The sequence below is a fragment of the Polypterus senegalus genome, chromosome 11 (assembly GCF_016835505.1).
Source record: "Polypterus senegalus isolate Bchr_013 chromosome 11, ASM1683550v1, whole genome shotgun sequence".
Lineage (NCBI taxonomy): Eukaryota > Metazoa > Chordata > Cladistia > Polypteriformes > Polypteridae > Polypterus > Polypterus senegalus.
Genome location: NC_053164.1, coordinates 58,588,609 through 58,602,979, shown reverse-complemented (window position 1 = coordinate 58,602,979; position 14,371 = coordinate 58,588,609). Strand labels below are relative to the sequence as shown.

Sequence of the window (14,371 nt, the reverse complement as noted above, 5' to 3'; positions counted from 1 at the left end):
TTAATTTCAAAATTTACAATTTAATCTTGTAGTTTATTTTGTTAGTAAAGTAGAATATTGGAAACTTCATCTTAAAATCAATGTTTAATTTACTATAGTTTCTCAGATTCCATCTAAACTAAAGTAGCACATTAAATATTCTATGTGTTCTATGTGTATGAAGCACTAGGTGCTTCTTAAATGAGCTTTCTCTTATGCCACTTATCTTCATTTACAATACATTACATTCATGATATTACAGCTCTCTGAACATTTTAGAATACTACGATGTATACTTGATAACATTTTCATGGTGAAATGCATTAAAGCATGTATTAAACATGGGGGCACGGTGGTGCAGTGGTAGCAATGAGTTGGCGCCCCACCCAGGGATTGTTCCTGCATCCTGCCAGATGCTTGCTGGGACATGCGCAACCTTCAGTGAAATAATTTGTTGCAGCAGTGCTATGTTTGTCAAATGTACAAATCCCCAATTCCTGTCCTTCCTTTTCTTTTTCCATGTAACCAATCACCACAATAAGCTCTGAAATGTTAAACCAGCTGTAAGCTTAGAATGCAGTTTCTTCAAAACCTTTAAGGAACATTTAATAATCTTCGTAATTCCATCAATCCATCCAGGGTTGCACTAGTCCCAGCAAGCATATACAACATGAGGCAGGAACAGTCCCTGAACGAGGTGCCAGCTCTTCATTACTACTGCGCCACAGTGCCACATGTTTAATTATGAACAGTACACATTATTTAAATTAAGTTAAAAATGTATCTGTATAATTGGCTCCGGCAGACCCCCCGTGACCCTGTAGTTAGGTTAAAGCGGGTTGGATAATGGATGGATGGATGTATCTGTATCCATCCATTTTCTAACCTGCTGAATCCGAACACAGGGTCACGGGGGTCTGCTGGAGCCAATCCTAGCCAACACAGGAACCAATCCTGGGCAGGGTGCCAACCCACGGCAAGACACACACAAACACACACTAGGGCCAATTTAGAATCACCAATCCACCTAACCTGCACGTCTTTGGATTGTGGGAGGAAACCGGAGCGCCCGGAGGAAACCCACGCAGACACGGGAGAACATGCAAACTCCACGCAGGGAGGACCCGGGAAGCGAACCCGGGTCTCCTAACTGCAAGGCAGCAGCGCTACCACTGCGCCACCATGTATCTGTGTAATGTAATATATATACTTTAAGGCATTTTAACTTAAAAATGATATCAAGAGCTCCAAGAAGGTAGCTCTTGATAATCTAAATTGACTTAGAAGGCAGTCGTCATTATCTGTAAATATGCTCTCTCTTCTATTGAATTGAATTGAATTCATTTATTATTATTGTATGGTACAATGAGATTTAATATGTAAATCTTCCATAAACTTAAAATAATAATAATAATACAATAAAAATGAAAAATATACAATATGAAAGCATAACTACAATATTCATATATATGTATAGGGCAGATAGTGCAAATGGTTCATAAAGTGGCTGAGGTTGTGCAATATTATAACTGTAGTGCAAGTTTACAGTGAGGTAATTGTAATTATAAGTACAAACATTTCTACCAGGAGCACTTGATGGACTGATTGAGTGCATTTATAGCTGTTGGGATGAAAATGTTTCTGAATCTCAAGGTTAGTGCAGGAAAAGCTCTGAGAAGTTCAAACAGACTATGCTCATGGTTGAGGCATTGTGTGCTATAAATATTCTCCAGGGTTAGATGCCGTATCTCGATAAAATGTGCTCTTGACACAGCCACCCTTGGAGCTTTCCGATCAGCTATGAGTGGTGCACTGAGAGTAACAACGCTAAAGCAGCTATGGTATTTGGGCATTCCGTGGACCGTTATATTGCTACAGGCTGATTGCAATCAGATGCCTTAAATTTATAAACGATTTGCTCTTAACTTCAATATATTTGATAAAGCTGTGTCAGAGATGTGAATCTAAAAAAGAATGAGAAACCACACAGGAACAGTGGCACTGCTTTGACGCTGGGTGCCACCAGTTTGCAAAACAGTGGAAACCTGTGTACGCACAGGGTAAGGCTGGAGTGAGAATGTGGTTTTACGCCAAGTTTAGTTTTTTTACATCTCAAAGTCAGTGTGGAAACGGCCAAACACAACATTTTTGTGCGTATGCACCATGTATACATGAAGCCCCTGGTGCTTTATATAATATGCATAGACACAAGTTTTCATTTTAGATTACTCCTGATGAAGTAGATTCCAACAAGAACTACAGTTTATCAAATATTATACTTGTAAAAATAATTCTGCGTAAAAATATTGGATGCCATATAAATTGAATTAGTAAAGAGCCAGATTTCCAGAAGGCTAAAGAGGCATTGACTAAAAAATGTAAAATGAACCCTTTTTAAATTATTAATTATATTTACATTCTACTGTGAATTTTTTCTTTGGTTTCAGTTAAAATCATTTAGGGGACTGATGTTTTTGATATAATATAAAAAACGTTAGTAATACAGTGGTACCTTGAGATACGAATGCCCCATCGTACAAGTTTTTTGAGATACGAGCCATCACTAGGTCGATTTTTTTTCTTGAGTTATGAGCCAAAATTCAAAATACAAGCCATCAAAGAGCTTGTCACCGCACATTCTGTGGAACTGACGACGGAGGAGTTGACGTAACTACAGACACAGCAACATATGGAAGTTCTGCAGGAGATCGGTATCGCAGAGGAGCCAGAGGTGGAGGAGGTTATTTCTTCAAGTAAGATAAAGGAAGTGTTAGCAATGTGTGAAAAATTTTCAGACTTTATTGAAAAGAAACACCCTGAAAATGTTGCAACTGGTCGTGCAGCAGTGATATTTAATGACACTTGCCTAGCTCATTTCAGAAACATTCTAAAGGGGAGGACTAAACAAAGCTCCATGGACAGGTTTCTATTGAAATGCCCTGTGAATGAAAGTGACGAAAGCGTGTCAAAAAAGAAAAAAAGTAGTGAAGAAGACAATAAAGTTAAGCAAAAGTGAAGTGAAAGAAAAAAATAATGCAATAAGCTAATTGGCTCCGCCAACATTTGTTTAGATTCTCTTTTATGTATTAGGTTTTATTTTGTTTGTATGCAATATTTGTTCATTGTAAATACATTTTTCTTATGTTGAAAACATTTAACAAAAAATTGGGGTGTTTTTTTGGGGGGCTGGCACGAATTAATCTCATTTCAATTAATTTCAATGGGGAAAACTGATTTGAAATACGAGCATTTTGACTTACAAGCTCGGTCACGGAACGAATTAAACTCGTATCTCAAGGTATCACTGTATAAGGAAAATGGAAGATGGATGAGAGGTTGTGAATTGAAATGAAGATAGAGAAACATATTATGATTTGATTTTCATATCTGTATTTGATTATTGAATCACTGTAATGCTATAGTGAATAGTAAATAATTTATTAATATATTATAATTTATTAACTTGGGGCGGCACGGTGGCGCAGTGGTAGCGCTGCTGCCTCACAGTTAGGAGATCCGGGTTCCCTTCCCGGGTCCTCCCTGCGTGGAGTTTGCATGTTCTCCCCGTGTCTGCGTGGGTTTCCTCCCACAATCCAAAGACATGCAGGTTAGGTGGATTGGCGATTCTAAATTGGCCCTAGTGTGTGCTTGGTGTGTGGGTGTGTTTGTGTGTGTCCTGCGGTGGGTTGGCATCCTGCCCAGGATTGGTTCCTGCCTTGTGCCCTGTGTTGGCTGGGATTGGCTCCAGCAGACCCCCGTGACCCTATTCGGATTCAGCGGGTTAGACAATGGATGGATGGATGGATGGAATTTATTAACTTTGATGAAGTGTATAACTGTTTATCATTTATTTTTTAAAGTGCATAGAATTATAGGTTTGTAATTACAATTATCTTTAAAAACACTCCACTATAAAAGTAGTGTTAATATCTGTAGTCTTCCTTTTTAAACATTCTCTAAAGCAGTGTTTAAAATGGCATATGAATCTGGCACTGCAGCCTTTCCTAAAAATACAAGGCATTAAGAGCAGGAAGTATGACCAATTCATTTTCAAAATAACTTTTCTCTTGATACTTCTTAATCAGTGAGTCTGATCCAGTAAACAGAGCAAGACATTGTTACAAGTCACACAGGCGCATCCTTTGTGAGCTTTTGGATATTAACTGGCCCTTCATTTCAATTTGATTTTAAAATGGTATTTTTATTATTTATATTTAATATGATTTAAGACAATTTGCTGATTATTTTCTTTTTATGTTTCTTATGATATACCTCATAATAGGTTTGGCTTTATTTTGACCAGAACTTCCCACATTGGCTGGTGTCCATAAAGCTAAAGTGTATGTTGCACTTTCAACATGTCTTTTTTTTGTCAAGTAAATTTATTACAGGCTCATTCATTTATTGCTGCAGGTTCTTCTATTGACACTGGGCTATTTCAAAGTGGTATAACGGTAGACACTAATAAAACCCAAATGAAGATACCTGAGAGAGATACAAAGTCAACGAAAAACATATCAGTTTCAGATGTGAAGCCAACAACCACTACAAAAGAGAGACTTACTAATACTTCAATTTTAAATAAAGAAGAAGGGAAAGACAATAAGACAATTCCTACTAATTTACCTCTCCAACCCAAAACTAAGCCTAAAGACGGCAAATTCACTGTTCACACTAGCAAAGGAAAAGACAATAAGGTAATTCCTACTAATTTGCCTGTTCCACCCAAAACAAAGTCTAAAGATGACAAATTCACCATTTACACTAGCAAAGGAAGTCCTCCAAAGAAACCTCATAGGCCCACCATATTTCATGTAAAATCAGCTTCCTTAGAGACTAAAAGCAAACAGCCAATCACAGTTACACCTCGGCCAACTTCTTACAGATCTCTTGCAGTGACAGATAAATCATTAAATTGGAAAGATCCGATGGCACATTTTGTGACTGAATCTGAAGCTGTCAGGATCCCTGAGGATAATTCATTTTCTGTTTCCACTGTTAAAACAGTTTCTGTGAAATCGCATAAACTTGCCAGTTCAAGTACAGGAAACATTGGCAGGCCTCAGCACCAAACCACTATATTTAAGCCTTCTGGCGAAACATTTAAGGCCATTACTTCAGCACCTGGACTACAATTGTCCCAATCAGGAACAAAAAGAGTGACTGGACAAATGATTGAGAATGAAAATTCTATCAAGGTGAATCAGCTTCCTGCCCCACCTACAAAACTGACCACTGGGCAGGGTGAACAATCACAAGATACAACCAGTACTAAGTCTGACAAGGCTTCAGTGCCTACCACTAGGGAGTTGTCTACTGATGATTTAGGAAAGGTCCCTCTGGCACCACCAGAGGTACCATCTACAGCTCCCTCCATGAAATATAAATCTCAAAAGACTCTAGTTAAGATCCACACAGATACCTTATCGACCAAAGCTCCACCTATCAAGAGTGACAGGTCACCCACCAAAATGAAGACGGGCATAAAATCACAACCCGTTAAGACATTTCACATTGACCCACATGCTTCTTCAGGCTTTAATACTTCTGTTGTCACCAAACTGCCGAATGTAATGAAAAGCAATATTACAAAAAAGCTTAAAGTTACTCCTGATGGTACAAGAGTACTGATAAGTGGCACCATTCCTAAAAAGAACTTGATTACACAGGGTCACATTACAAAACCTGGGGCTCCTCCATCACAAAAGAATACAAGTGTAGCTCTACCAAACTCTATGACTGGACCACCCAAGGGTAAGCTACCTTTTCATAAGCAACCAGAAGTTAAACAGAAGTTAAAACCATCTACTCCTCAAAGGAACAACACCATGCTTGACATGCAACACCATGTCTCTCCATATGTGGCCATAGGCGGACAGCCAAGTTCCACAACAACCTCCCCAATGCATATTATTGACAGATCACACCAAGCTCACAATAAAAGTGCAGAAAAAACTAAAGTTAATAGAACTCCTTTAAAAGTTCAAGGTACAGAAACAAAATCGTCTCAATCAATTCCTAGTTCACAAAATAAAATTAAAGGAACCCCTGTGATGACCCAAACAGTAATTACAGAGAAACCAAAAACTTCTTCAGTAATTCATGGAATAGGTCTAAATGAGAACAACATTTTTATTACTCATCATCCTAGACTGTACAAAACTGTCACAGAAACAATGAAAACAGAGTTCAAACCTGTTGAATTCCATACTTCGGCTATTCCAACCTATGGATTAAAAGCTAATGAGATCAAGACAAAGAAACAGCCAGAATCTGATATATACAAAATTTCTCGCCTAACTACACAGACAACGCACTTAGAACTAACACCGTCTCCAACAGCTCCGTACTCAGTAAATGGCTCCCATGTGGGCTCCATGCCAAAATACAATAATGCTTCCCATCCAGCTGATGATAAAAAAAAAGCTGACCTGCATGACAAGAAAGAGAAGCCACAGGTTGAAGCAACTGAGCCCAGGTCTACTACTTATAGGTTCAACAAAAAATTGGGCCATAGCTCACAAAATGGCACAAAAACAGTTGAAGGAGTTGTACACAGAAATGAGTCTGTGCGGAAACCACTGCAGAGGACTGGGGCTAATTTTGGGGCCCCTGGACGACAAAATGGGACAATAATTGTTCATTTGTCTGACAAGGATGGAGAACAGAAGCCAAGTACAGGTTCAGCAAGTGAGAGCTTACCTGTAGCTGAAGAAAATGGTCCAAGCAATGTCCAAGTCTCCAACATTACTCCTGACAGCATGGAACTTTCTTGGGTGGCAAAAGAAGGAGCCTTCAGGAACTTTATTGTTACCTACAAAGAGTATGGAACAAAGAATGTCCTTGTTCAGAAGGTGGTCCCAGGAAGAGAAAGGTCTTTTAGAATCAGAGGCCTCAAGCCCAACACTCGTTATTTCCTATCTGTATCTGGGATGAGCAATGGTGTGAGATCAAAAATAGAAAGGGTTATGTCGAAAACAGGTAATTATTTTGTATTTCTGTCGTCATAATTTCCCACTTGTTTTCTTCTACTTAAGGATAAATGTGGCATGTTTCACTAAGCACTGTCTCAGCTTTAAGGACATCACAATGGCTATACTACTTAAACCTACACCGGCTGCTTTGCTTTTTTACAGTCTCTAGCTCCACTCACGTGTTTGTATCAAAGCCATTATTGACTGTTTGCACAGTAGTCCAACAACGTCTAATCATGAATATTCATGTTTATGTATCATGGACTTTATGCAGCACAGATATGACTCATGGTAAGTTGCATTGGTGATCCCATACATGACCAAACAAAGTACTTCCAAGGACCACCGATGTTATTGTGCTTAAAAGATACACAAAATCTTACATGAATATTCATTTATCTGTGGCTACAGATAAACTTTTCAGTTGACTGGAAATGGCTCCTTTGTCCATGAATATGAGTTTGATTTTCATATTCATAACTGTCTTTTCTCGGCCCACTTCTTTCTTATCTAACCTCCTCTGATTTTCTCTCAGGTTTAATGCACTTGTTGTGGATCACCAGATTCTTGCTCTGCATGGCTGACACTTACAAATCAAAGATGATTATCTTCACCTAAACCTTTTTCACAGCTCTCCAGGAACTTGCCGTGGATATCGCTGAGCTTAGTTCAGTAGGCCATGTCTTCTTTATGTACTGTATTGTTTTAAGTATCTTTTTTCTGCCAAGCAGACAAAACTAGTAATTTAATATAACGTTTAACTAATTTTCATTTTCTATTTATAAATTAGATGCAACTTCTCATTTTGATGTTATTAACTGAATGTTTTTCTTATTTTTTTAGGAAATCGTCATTTTAAAGTCAGCCAACTTAATTTTATTTTACTTGTGTTTACCTCATGCATTCATTCACTCATTCACTCATGCATTATTTTTACATTCCAAGCAATTACTCAGAATATGGATTCTGTTATTACAATATACTAATGCTTCTTCTAGTTGCTTTGGTTCTAAATGCTTTCTGAGGTCAGCCCACTCTTTCACTTGTTGCGTTTACATTATGGTAAAAGCAAATGTGTCTTTTGTCTGTAATAAACAATTTTACCAGTGTATGTTTTAGATAGAAAAACAAATAGGGTAACCGGCACACACATAACAATAATGAAATACAAAAACGAGTGACGCTTCAGAGAATCTGTCAGAATATCTGGAGGCAATGCAGTTTAGTGACTGAAAGAGTTTTTTGTTCTAAGACAATTGAAGCCAAAGCATAGTCTATGGTACAGATAAGCAGTAAACAGTTCAGAGAAAGGAGAAAATGTAGTCAGTATAACATTCAGGGCTATCAAAAAATAAGAAGAGCTAAGGGTGAAACAAAACTGAAATTTCATGGAGCTGGAAAAAAAGTCAAACTAAGTCAATAAACAGTTAAAGTCAACGTGGCAGTTACTTTAATATTAATGTTAATTAAAAAAGAACTTGAAGTAAAAAGATAGTGTCATTGCTAATCAACCAGAAACACAACCAGAAAAGACATTGAGAGAAAGGCACAGACAAGCAGGCCAACCTAACATAGCAATGGACTGTAACAACAACAAGAACAATAACATTTATTTATATAATACATTTTTATACAAAATGATGTAGCTCAACGTGGTTTACAAAATAAAGAAAGAAAAATATAAAAATAAGATTAGGCAATACTAAGTAACAAAGAATAAAATAAGGTCCAATGGCCAGGAGGACAGAAAAAACTCCACGGGCTGGAGAAAAAAAACTAAATCTGCAGGGGTTCCAAGGCCACGAGACCGCTCAGCCCCCACTGGGCACTGGGTTATTAACTATGGTATCTTAACTAATTATGTATACAGTTTATATATGTCTCTTTGCAAAAATACACATAATGTATATCTGAGTAACAGAATAGCATACCTTTTGTGTAATGGATTTATAATCTATATATGTTAAACATTTTTACACATCCTTAAAGGACAATTTTGGCATTTTTCAAGTTGAGGTTATTTTCTTGCAGTTAAGGTATATATTAATTTGTCACTTGAATTTGTGTTCTAAACTGAAGAATTTCCTATAAATTTTAAAAAATAGTGTTTCTGTTCTTGCAGTTTACAATGGGAGTTTAGGATATACAAGTCAAGAGGCGATAAAAAAAAGTGTCAAAACTTACCACATATGTTCACTTTGAAGCAGCAATGGTTTAGATTTAAAAAAAGATACTGTCTGTGTTTCTGAAGCATCCTTTTGATAATGAAAGGAAACTAGATATAAATATTTTTGACAGATTCCTGGTATTATTTTCTTGAGATTAGGATACGTTTTTTGCTTGATTGTCTGCTTGCGGTGGCCATCGTAGGTGGAGTTTTGACAACCTGACATCAGCACCCCGAGCAAGAGAGAGAGTTTCATTGTACCTTTGTACATTTAACAATACAACTGAACTGATTACACTGCATTGTATTATTAATAAATGAAATGACCGCGATTAAGAAAGAGCCAAGCCACCTTTTCTGTTTGTGCGTCTTACTCATGAATCATTCCAAAAAAAAAACACAAAATGAAAATGGTCAGTGTGGGCGATAGAGCAGATTGAAGTGTTACAAACCATTTTCCATTTTTTTTAGTGCATGATGAGACACTGAAGCCACACTATTTTTTTAAATATGCAGGATGAACATGTAGACTCCATGGAATCTGACGCTGTGAGGTAGTAATGACAGGCCACTCTGCCTATGTTAAAAGAGCTGCTTTGAACTCATTAAAACGTGTTTGCTGTCAGCATGTGAGGTGGCAAATTAAAATAAACCATATATATGAAAAATAACTTCAACTTGAAAAAAACTGGTGCTACCGGGTTTTTTTTACCAAGTAAAAACTTTTAATACAGTTTCACTGATAAAGTATTTCACCAATTTTATAAATTGGGGTTGTTTTAGATAATTTCAGAGGCACTGTATTATTCTGGATAGAAAGGGTAACCACCTTTGATTTTTAGACGTATTTATTAGGTCTGACCTACCATATGATACTTTTATATTGGCCTTACTTGTTAACAACATCTTCTACTAAAAAACAATGAATTGAGGCTGAAAATATTAAGCGACCATAGTCTACGTTTACTTGTGCTTTAATTACTGCTTAATTAAGAATCCATATCATTGTAATTGTTCTTAAGTCCTTTTTTGGATTTAATCTACATTAATTCATCATTTTAACTGTGCAATAACCTTTCAAATCAATTATATATAAAATAGTAAGGTATGTGTCAGTTGTCTCCAAATTCAGTCTTGATGGACCCCTTTCGCTGCTGGTGTTTGTATTATTATTCTTTATTCAGGAAAGTGTGACATTCACATTTATTATAAATTTAGAAATATGTGTATTTTGCCATAGCCCTCACTTTTAATTTCCCTGTTCATTCACCTTTTATTCTCCCTTAATGTATCAAAATAATGACAATTAGGAACAAGTACAGAAATTACAAAGGTAAATGATGCTAAATGGTGAAAGGTCCCTGCACCTTCTGTGTCAAAACAACTAACATGCTGTTGAGTAAATAACAGTTTAAATAGCTATAACACCTTCAAACATGGAATGAAACTCTTGATTAAAAACTAGGACAAACACATTGAGTTATCTCCATGTAACATTCATAAATACTTGTTACATTCCAATAAAACATTTTGTGATATCTCAATTAACACCAAAGTATTGAACCTGGGAAATAACAGTTTGCTTAATTAAGATGGGAGTCCAGTTAAAAGCAGAAGATGGGACGAAAATCTGTAGCTACAGGGGTCCTTCGGGGCTGAACTTGAGAACCACTGGTGTATGTGACAGACAGACAGACAGACAGACAGACAGACAGATAGATAGATAGATAGATAGATAGATAGATAGATAGATAGATAGATAGATAGATAGATAGATAGATAGATAGATAGATAGATAGATAGATAGATAGATAGAATCGGAAGCCAAAATAAAACTCCTAAAAGCCCTGATGGGTCTTCCTAAACACTGGATCAGCTCCTAAGGAGCCCCTGAGGTGCTTTGATAAATAACTAAGGATAAACCATGCATAAAAAGACTCAAAAACACTTCTTCTCATCTCCTTTTAGAACCCATGACTGTAAAATCTCCCAGCATTTGCTTCAGTACATGCTAAGAATTTAAGATTAAAGTGCTTTGGGAGAAATTGGATTTTATAGGAAATGTTGATGTTAATTAGCAGGTCAGTCCCATAATTTTTTTGAGGGATCGAACAGTATACTGACAACAGTGTAATCTATTAGCTCCAGGTTTCATTGCACTCCTGTAAATATGATTACATAGCCAGATACCCATAAATATTCTTGGGTACTTTGCCCTTCACTATACAGAATATGGAATTCTACTGAGCATATACTGAAGGGAATAGGATTTGTCACCATTTTACTCCAGGCTGCAACATGAGAGGCTATTCTCTAGCAGTATTCCTTGGTTTCATCCCTTCTAGAATAAATAACCTAACAGCATAACTTATTTCCTATTTGTCACTAAGCTACACAATGTTTACTGCCTGTCCTACAGATCCCAGTCAAAAAATTTCCATCCCTGCCATGGTGTCTAATGACTACCATCAACGACACCCATCAACCATTGATGTCTGCCTCCAGTTTCTGTAGCTAGATACATTCTAAAATCTAGGAATATAAGGCTTTGTCACATTCAGCTTTCTTTTAATCTAGGTCAGCAGGTTCATTAAGTTTTTCAGTCTACATCTTACCTTTTGCCTTTCTCTGGCTCCAGCTAGTGGACTTGTTAATCCGACTTCAGTTCCACCGACACGCATTGCTCATGTAGAAGAAGAGGAGACACCACTGGCCAGAGTGGAGAGGATGAGAGTGATTTCCCAGTCTCCTCGCAGTCTTACTATTTCCTGGAGTGCTCCAATGGGAGTCTTCAGTGCATTTCTCCTCTCACAGAGGCCCCAAATGGACAAGACTTTCAAACAGAAGAAGCTGAATCCCAACATTCGATCGTTTCAGCTGAATGATCTTAAACCTGACACAGTCTATGAAATTCGATTACAGGGCATAGCTAATGGAAGGGTTTCGCCTGCTTTGATGACCACCTCCCGCACAGGTAATTGTGGACATAAAGAACAAACTAACTGCCAGTTTTTATGCCCATTTTTTAAAATATTGATTTCAGATTGCTAATCTATGTGGTTATAAATGTAAACATTTTTCAAAGGTTTCCTTAAAAATAACAATCCTAGTTATAACATAAACAGTATACAAGACATAAATATGAATAGTCTGAAATATCAGACATCTCACATTTAGGATCTTCATTTTATTTCTTGAAAAGTCCCACACATTGTATTTTTGAATAACTTGTTAATTTTACTTCAGAGTTACCCAATGAATAAATTAATTTCAACTTTCTAACAACTTCTGATTTACCAACGGACAACCATGTTACCAAAAAATAATATTTGAATATTGAGTCTGTTATTTACTATGTCTCAAGAAGCCTCTTCAAGGGTCCAATAATACCTTGTGATGGGGTAGGCTGTTAACTGGACTATATAATGCAAACACTGATTGGTTGACTGAACTGTTTCAACTGTACAATACAGATGTGTTTCGAATAGCATTTAGACACACAATCCTGCCTTATTTTCATAACTTAAGAAACCTGGAGACACCCCATAGTTATCTAGTGGTCAATGGCTATGGTGTATCAAGTTGGAAAATGATTTCATTTGGCGGTAAGTACTGTGCACTATGGACTCAAAAGAAATTAATGAGTGTGTTCTTACTTCCTTCTTCTTCCTAATAGAGAGTCAAAAATGTATGAAACAAAAAGAATTGTGAAATCATCTTTAATAGACTCTAATGAGTTAAATGGATTCCCATAGAGTCTCTTCCCTGTCATTTTGGGTAAATCTTTTAAGAATAACTTCCATCGTGTGTCTTATCACAATTTGAACCATTTAAAATTGCTTTTTTTACTGGTAATAACTGAGATGTAATAAAGTACAAAAATAAAAATTGAATTTAAGGAAGTCTATTTTCTTAATTGCAAAAATACTCTACATATTGCTTGATGAAGTCTATTATAGTTGGCAAATCCATGTTTTTTTAATGTCTGAAAAATCCCTGTCTTTCTTCAGCCCAAGACACAACCCAAGAAATCTTCTTCAGTGATGTGAAAAACACATCTGTTGTGGTAAGGTGGGTCTTTTTAGAAGACAATGTGGACAGCTACAAAGTCACCTACACTAACCAAGAGGAAGGTAGGTATACAGTAGTAAACTGCCAGTAGGCACTAGAAATATTGAGGGGAAAGTCTAAGGGATTAGCAACTGCTGCTATCAGAGGAAAAATAAACGCTGCAATCACACAGTAGGCATGGGTTCATAACAGTCAGCATGGGTTCAGATAAGGGAGGTTGTTTTTTACTAATGTGATGGAATTCTATGAAGAAGCAACAAAATAATACAACCAGAGTGGTTCATATGATATAATTTATCTTGAATTTTAGAAAGCATTTAATAAGGTTCCACATGAGAGGTTGGGCATCAAACTAAAAGAAGTGGGAATTCAATCAAAATTTGCTTAACCACAGGAAGCAGGGGATGATGGTGTGAGGAACTCTATCAGAATTTGGTGATGTTAACAGTGTTGTCCCTCAGAGCTAGGCCTGTGGCTCTTTTTAATATATATATAAATGATTTGGAGAGGAATATCAGTAACAAGCTGTCTAAGTTTGCAGTTGATACCAAGCTAGGTGGACTGGAAGATAATGTAGAATCTGTCAAATCATTTCGGAGAGACTTGAACAGTATACAGGCTTATGCAGATTTGTGACAGATGAAGTTTAATGTAATTAAATGTAAAGTTTTACATTTAGGAAGTAAAACTGTTAGATTTGAATACACAGTGGGAGTTTGATACTTGAAAATACCCTTTATGAGAAGGGCATTGGCATCATAGTGGAATTTGTCACTATCGACCTATATGCAGTGTACAGAAGCCATTAAAAAGGCAAAAATAATGTTATATGTGTAGAGTATAAGTTGAAAGGAAGTTAAACAGTGTCAAAGATGAGACAAGAGCCATAAAAAGATTTGGGGAAGCCACCCATATAATATTCTTGGCTGCAAAATGAAAATTTTTTAGCAGAGATATGTACTGGTATGAGTACAAAATAGAACTGACTGGTGAGGTTGAGAAGGTGGGTTTTTAAAGTGCGACAGAGGAAGCGAGGTAGTTATGCCTGGTACAAGAAGTGATGTCATGTAGCTTGTGACCAGAAGGGGCGTCTTCTAGACCGGAAGTGGTGTCATGAAGCTCTTGACCAGAAGTGACGTCATGGGGACCAGGTGGGATTTCCCATAATGGGTCTTCAATG

General features: G+C 36.9%; 1 protein-coding gene across 1 annotated transcript in view; it reads left to right on the top strand.

The window, feature by feature from the left end:
* The window catches only part of LOC120539034 (tenascin-like), an 89,513-nt gene that overhangs the window by 50,107 nt on the left and 25,035 nt on the right, over nucleotides 1-14,371 (top strand). The window contains exons 7-9 of the mRNA XM_039768724.1: nucleotides 4,393-6,960; nucleotides 11,759-12,094; nucleotides 13,131-13,253. Coding sequence (XP_039624658.1) covers nucleotides 4,393-6,960; nucleotides 11,759-12,094; nucleotides 13,131-13,253 — 3,027 coding nt within the window. The remainder of the gene's footprint in view (nucleotides 1-4,392; nucleotides 6,961-11,758; nucleotides 12,095-13,130; nucleotides 13,254-14,371) is intronic.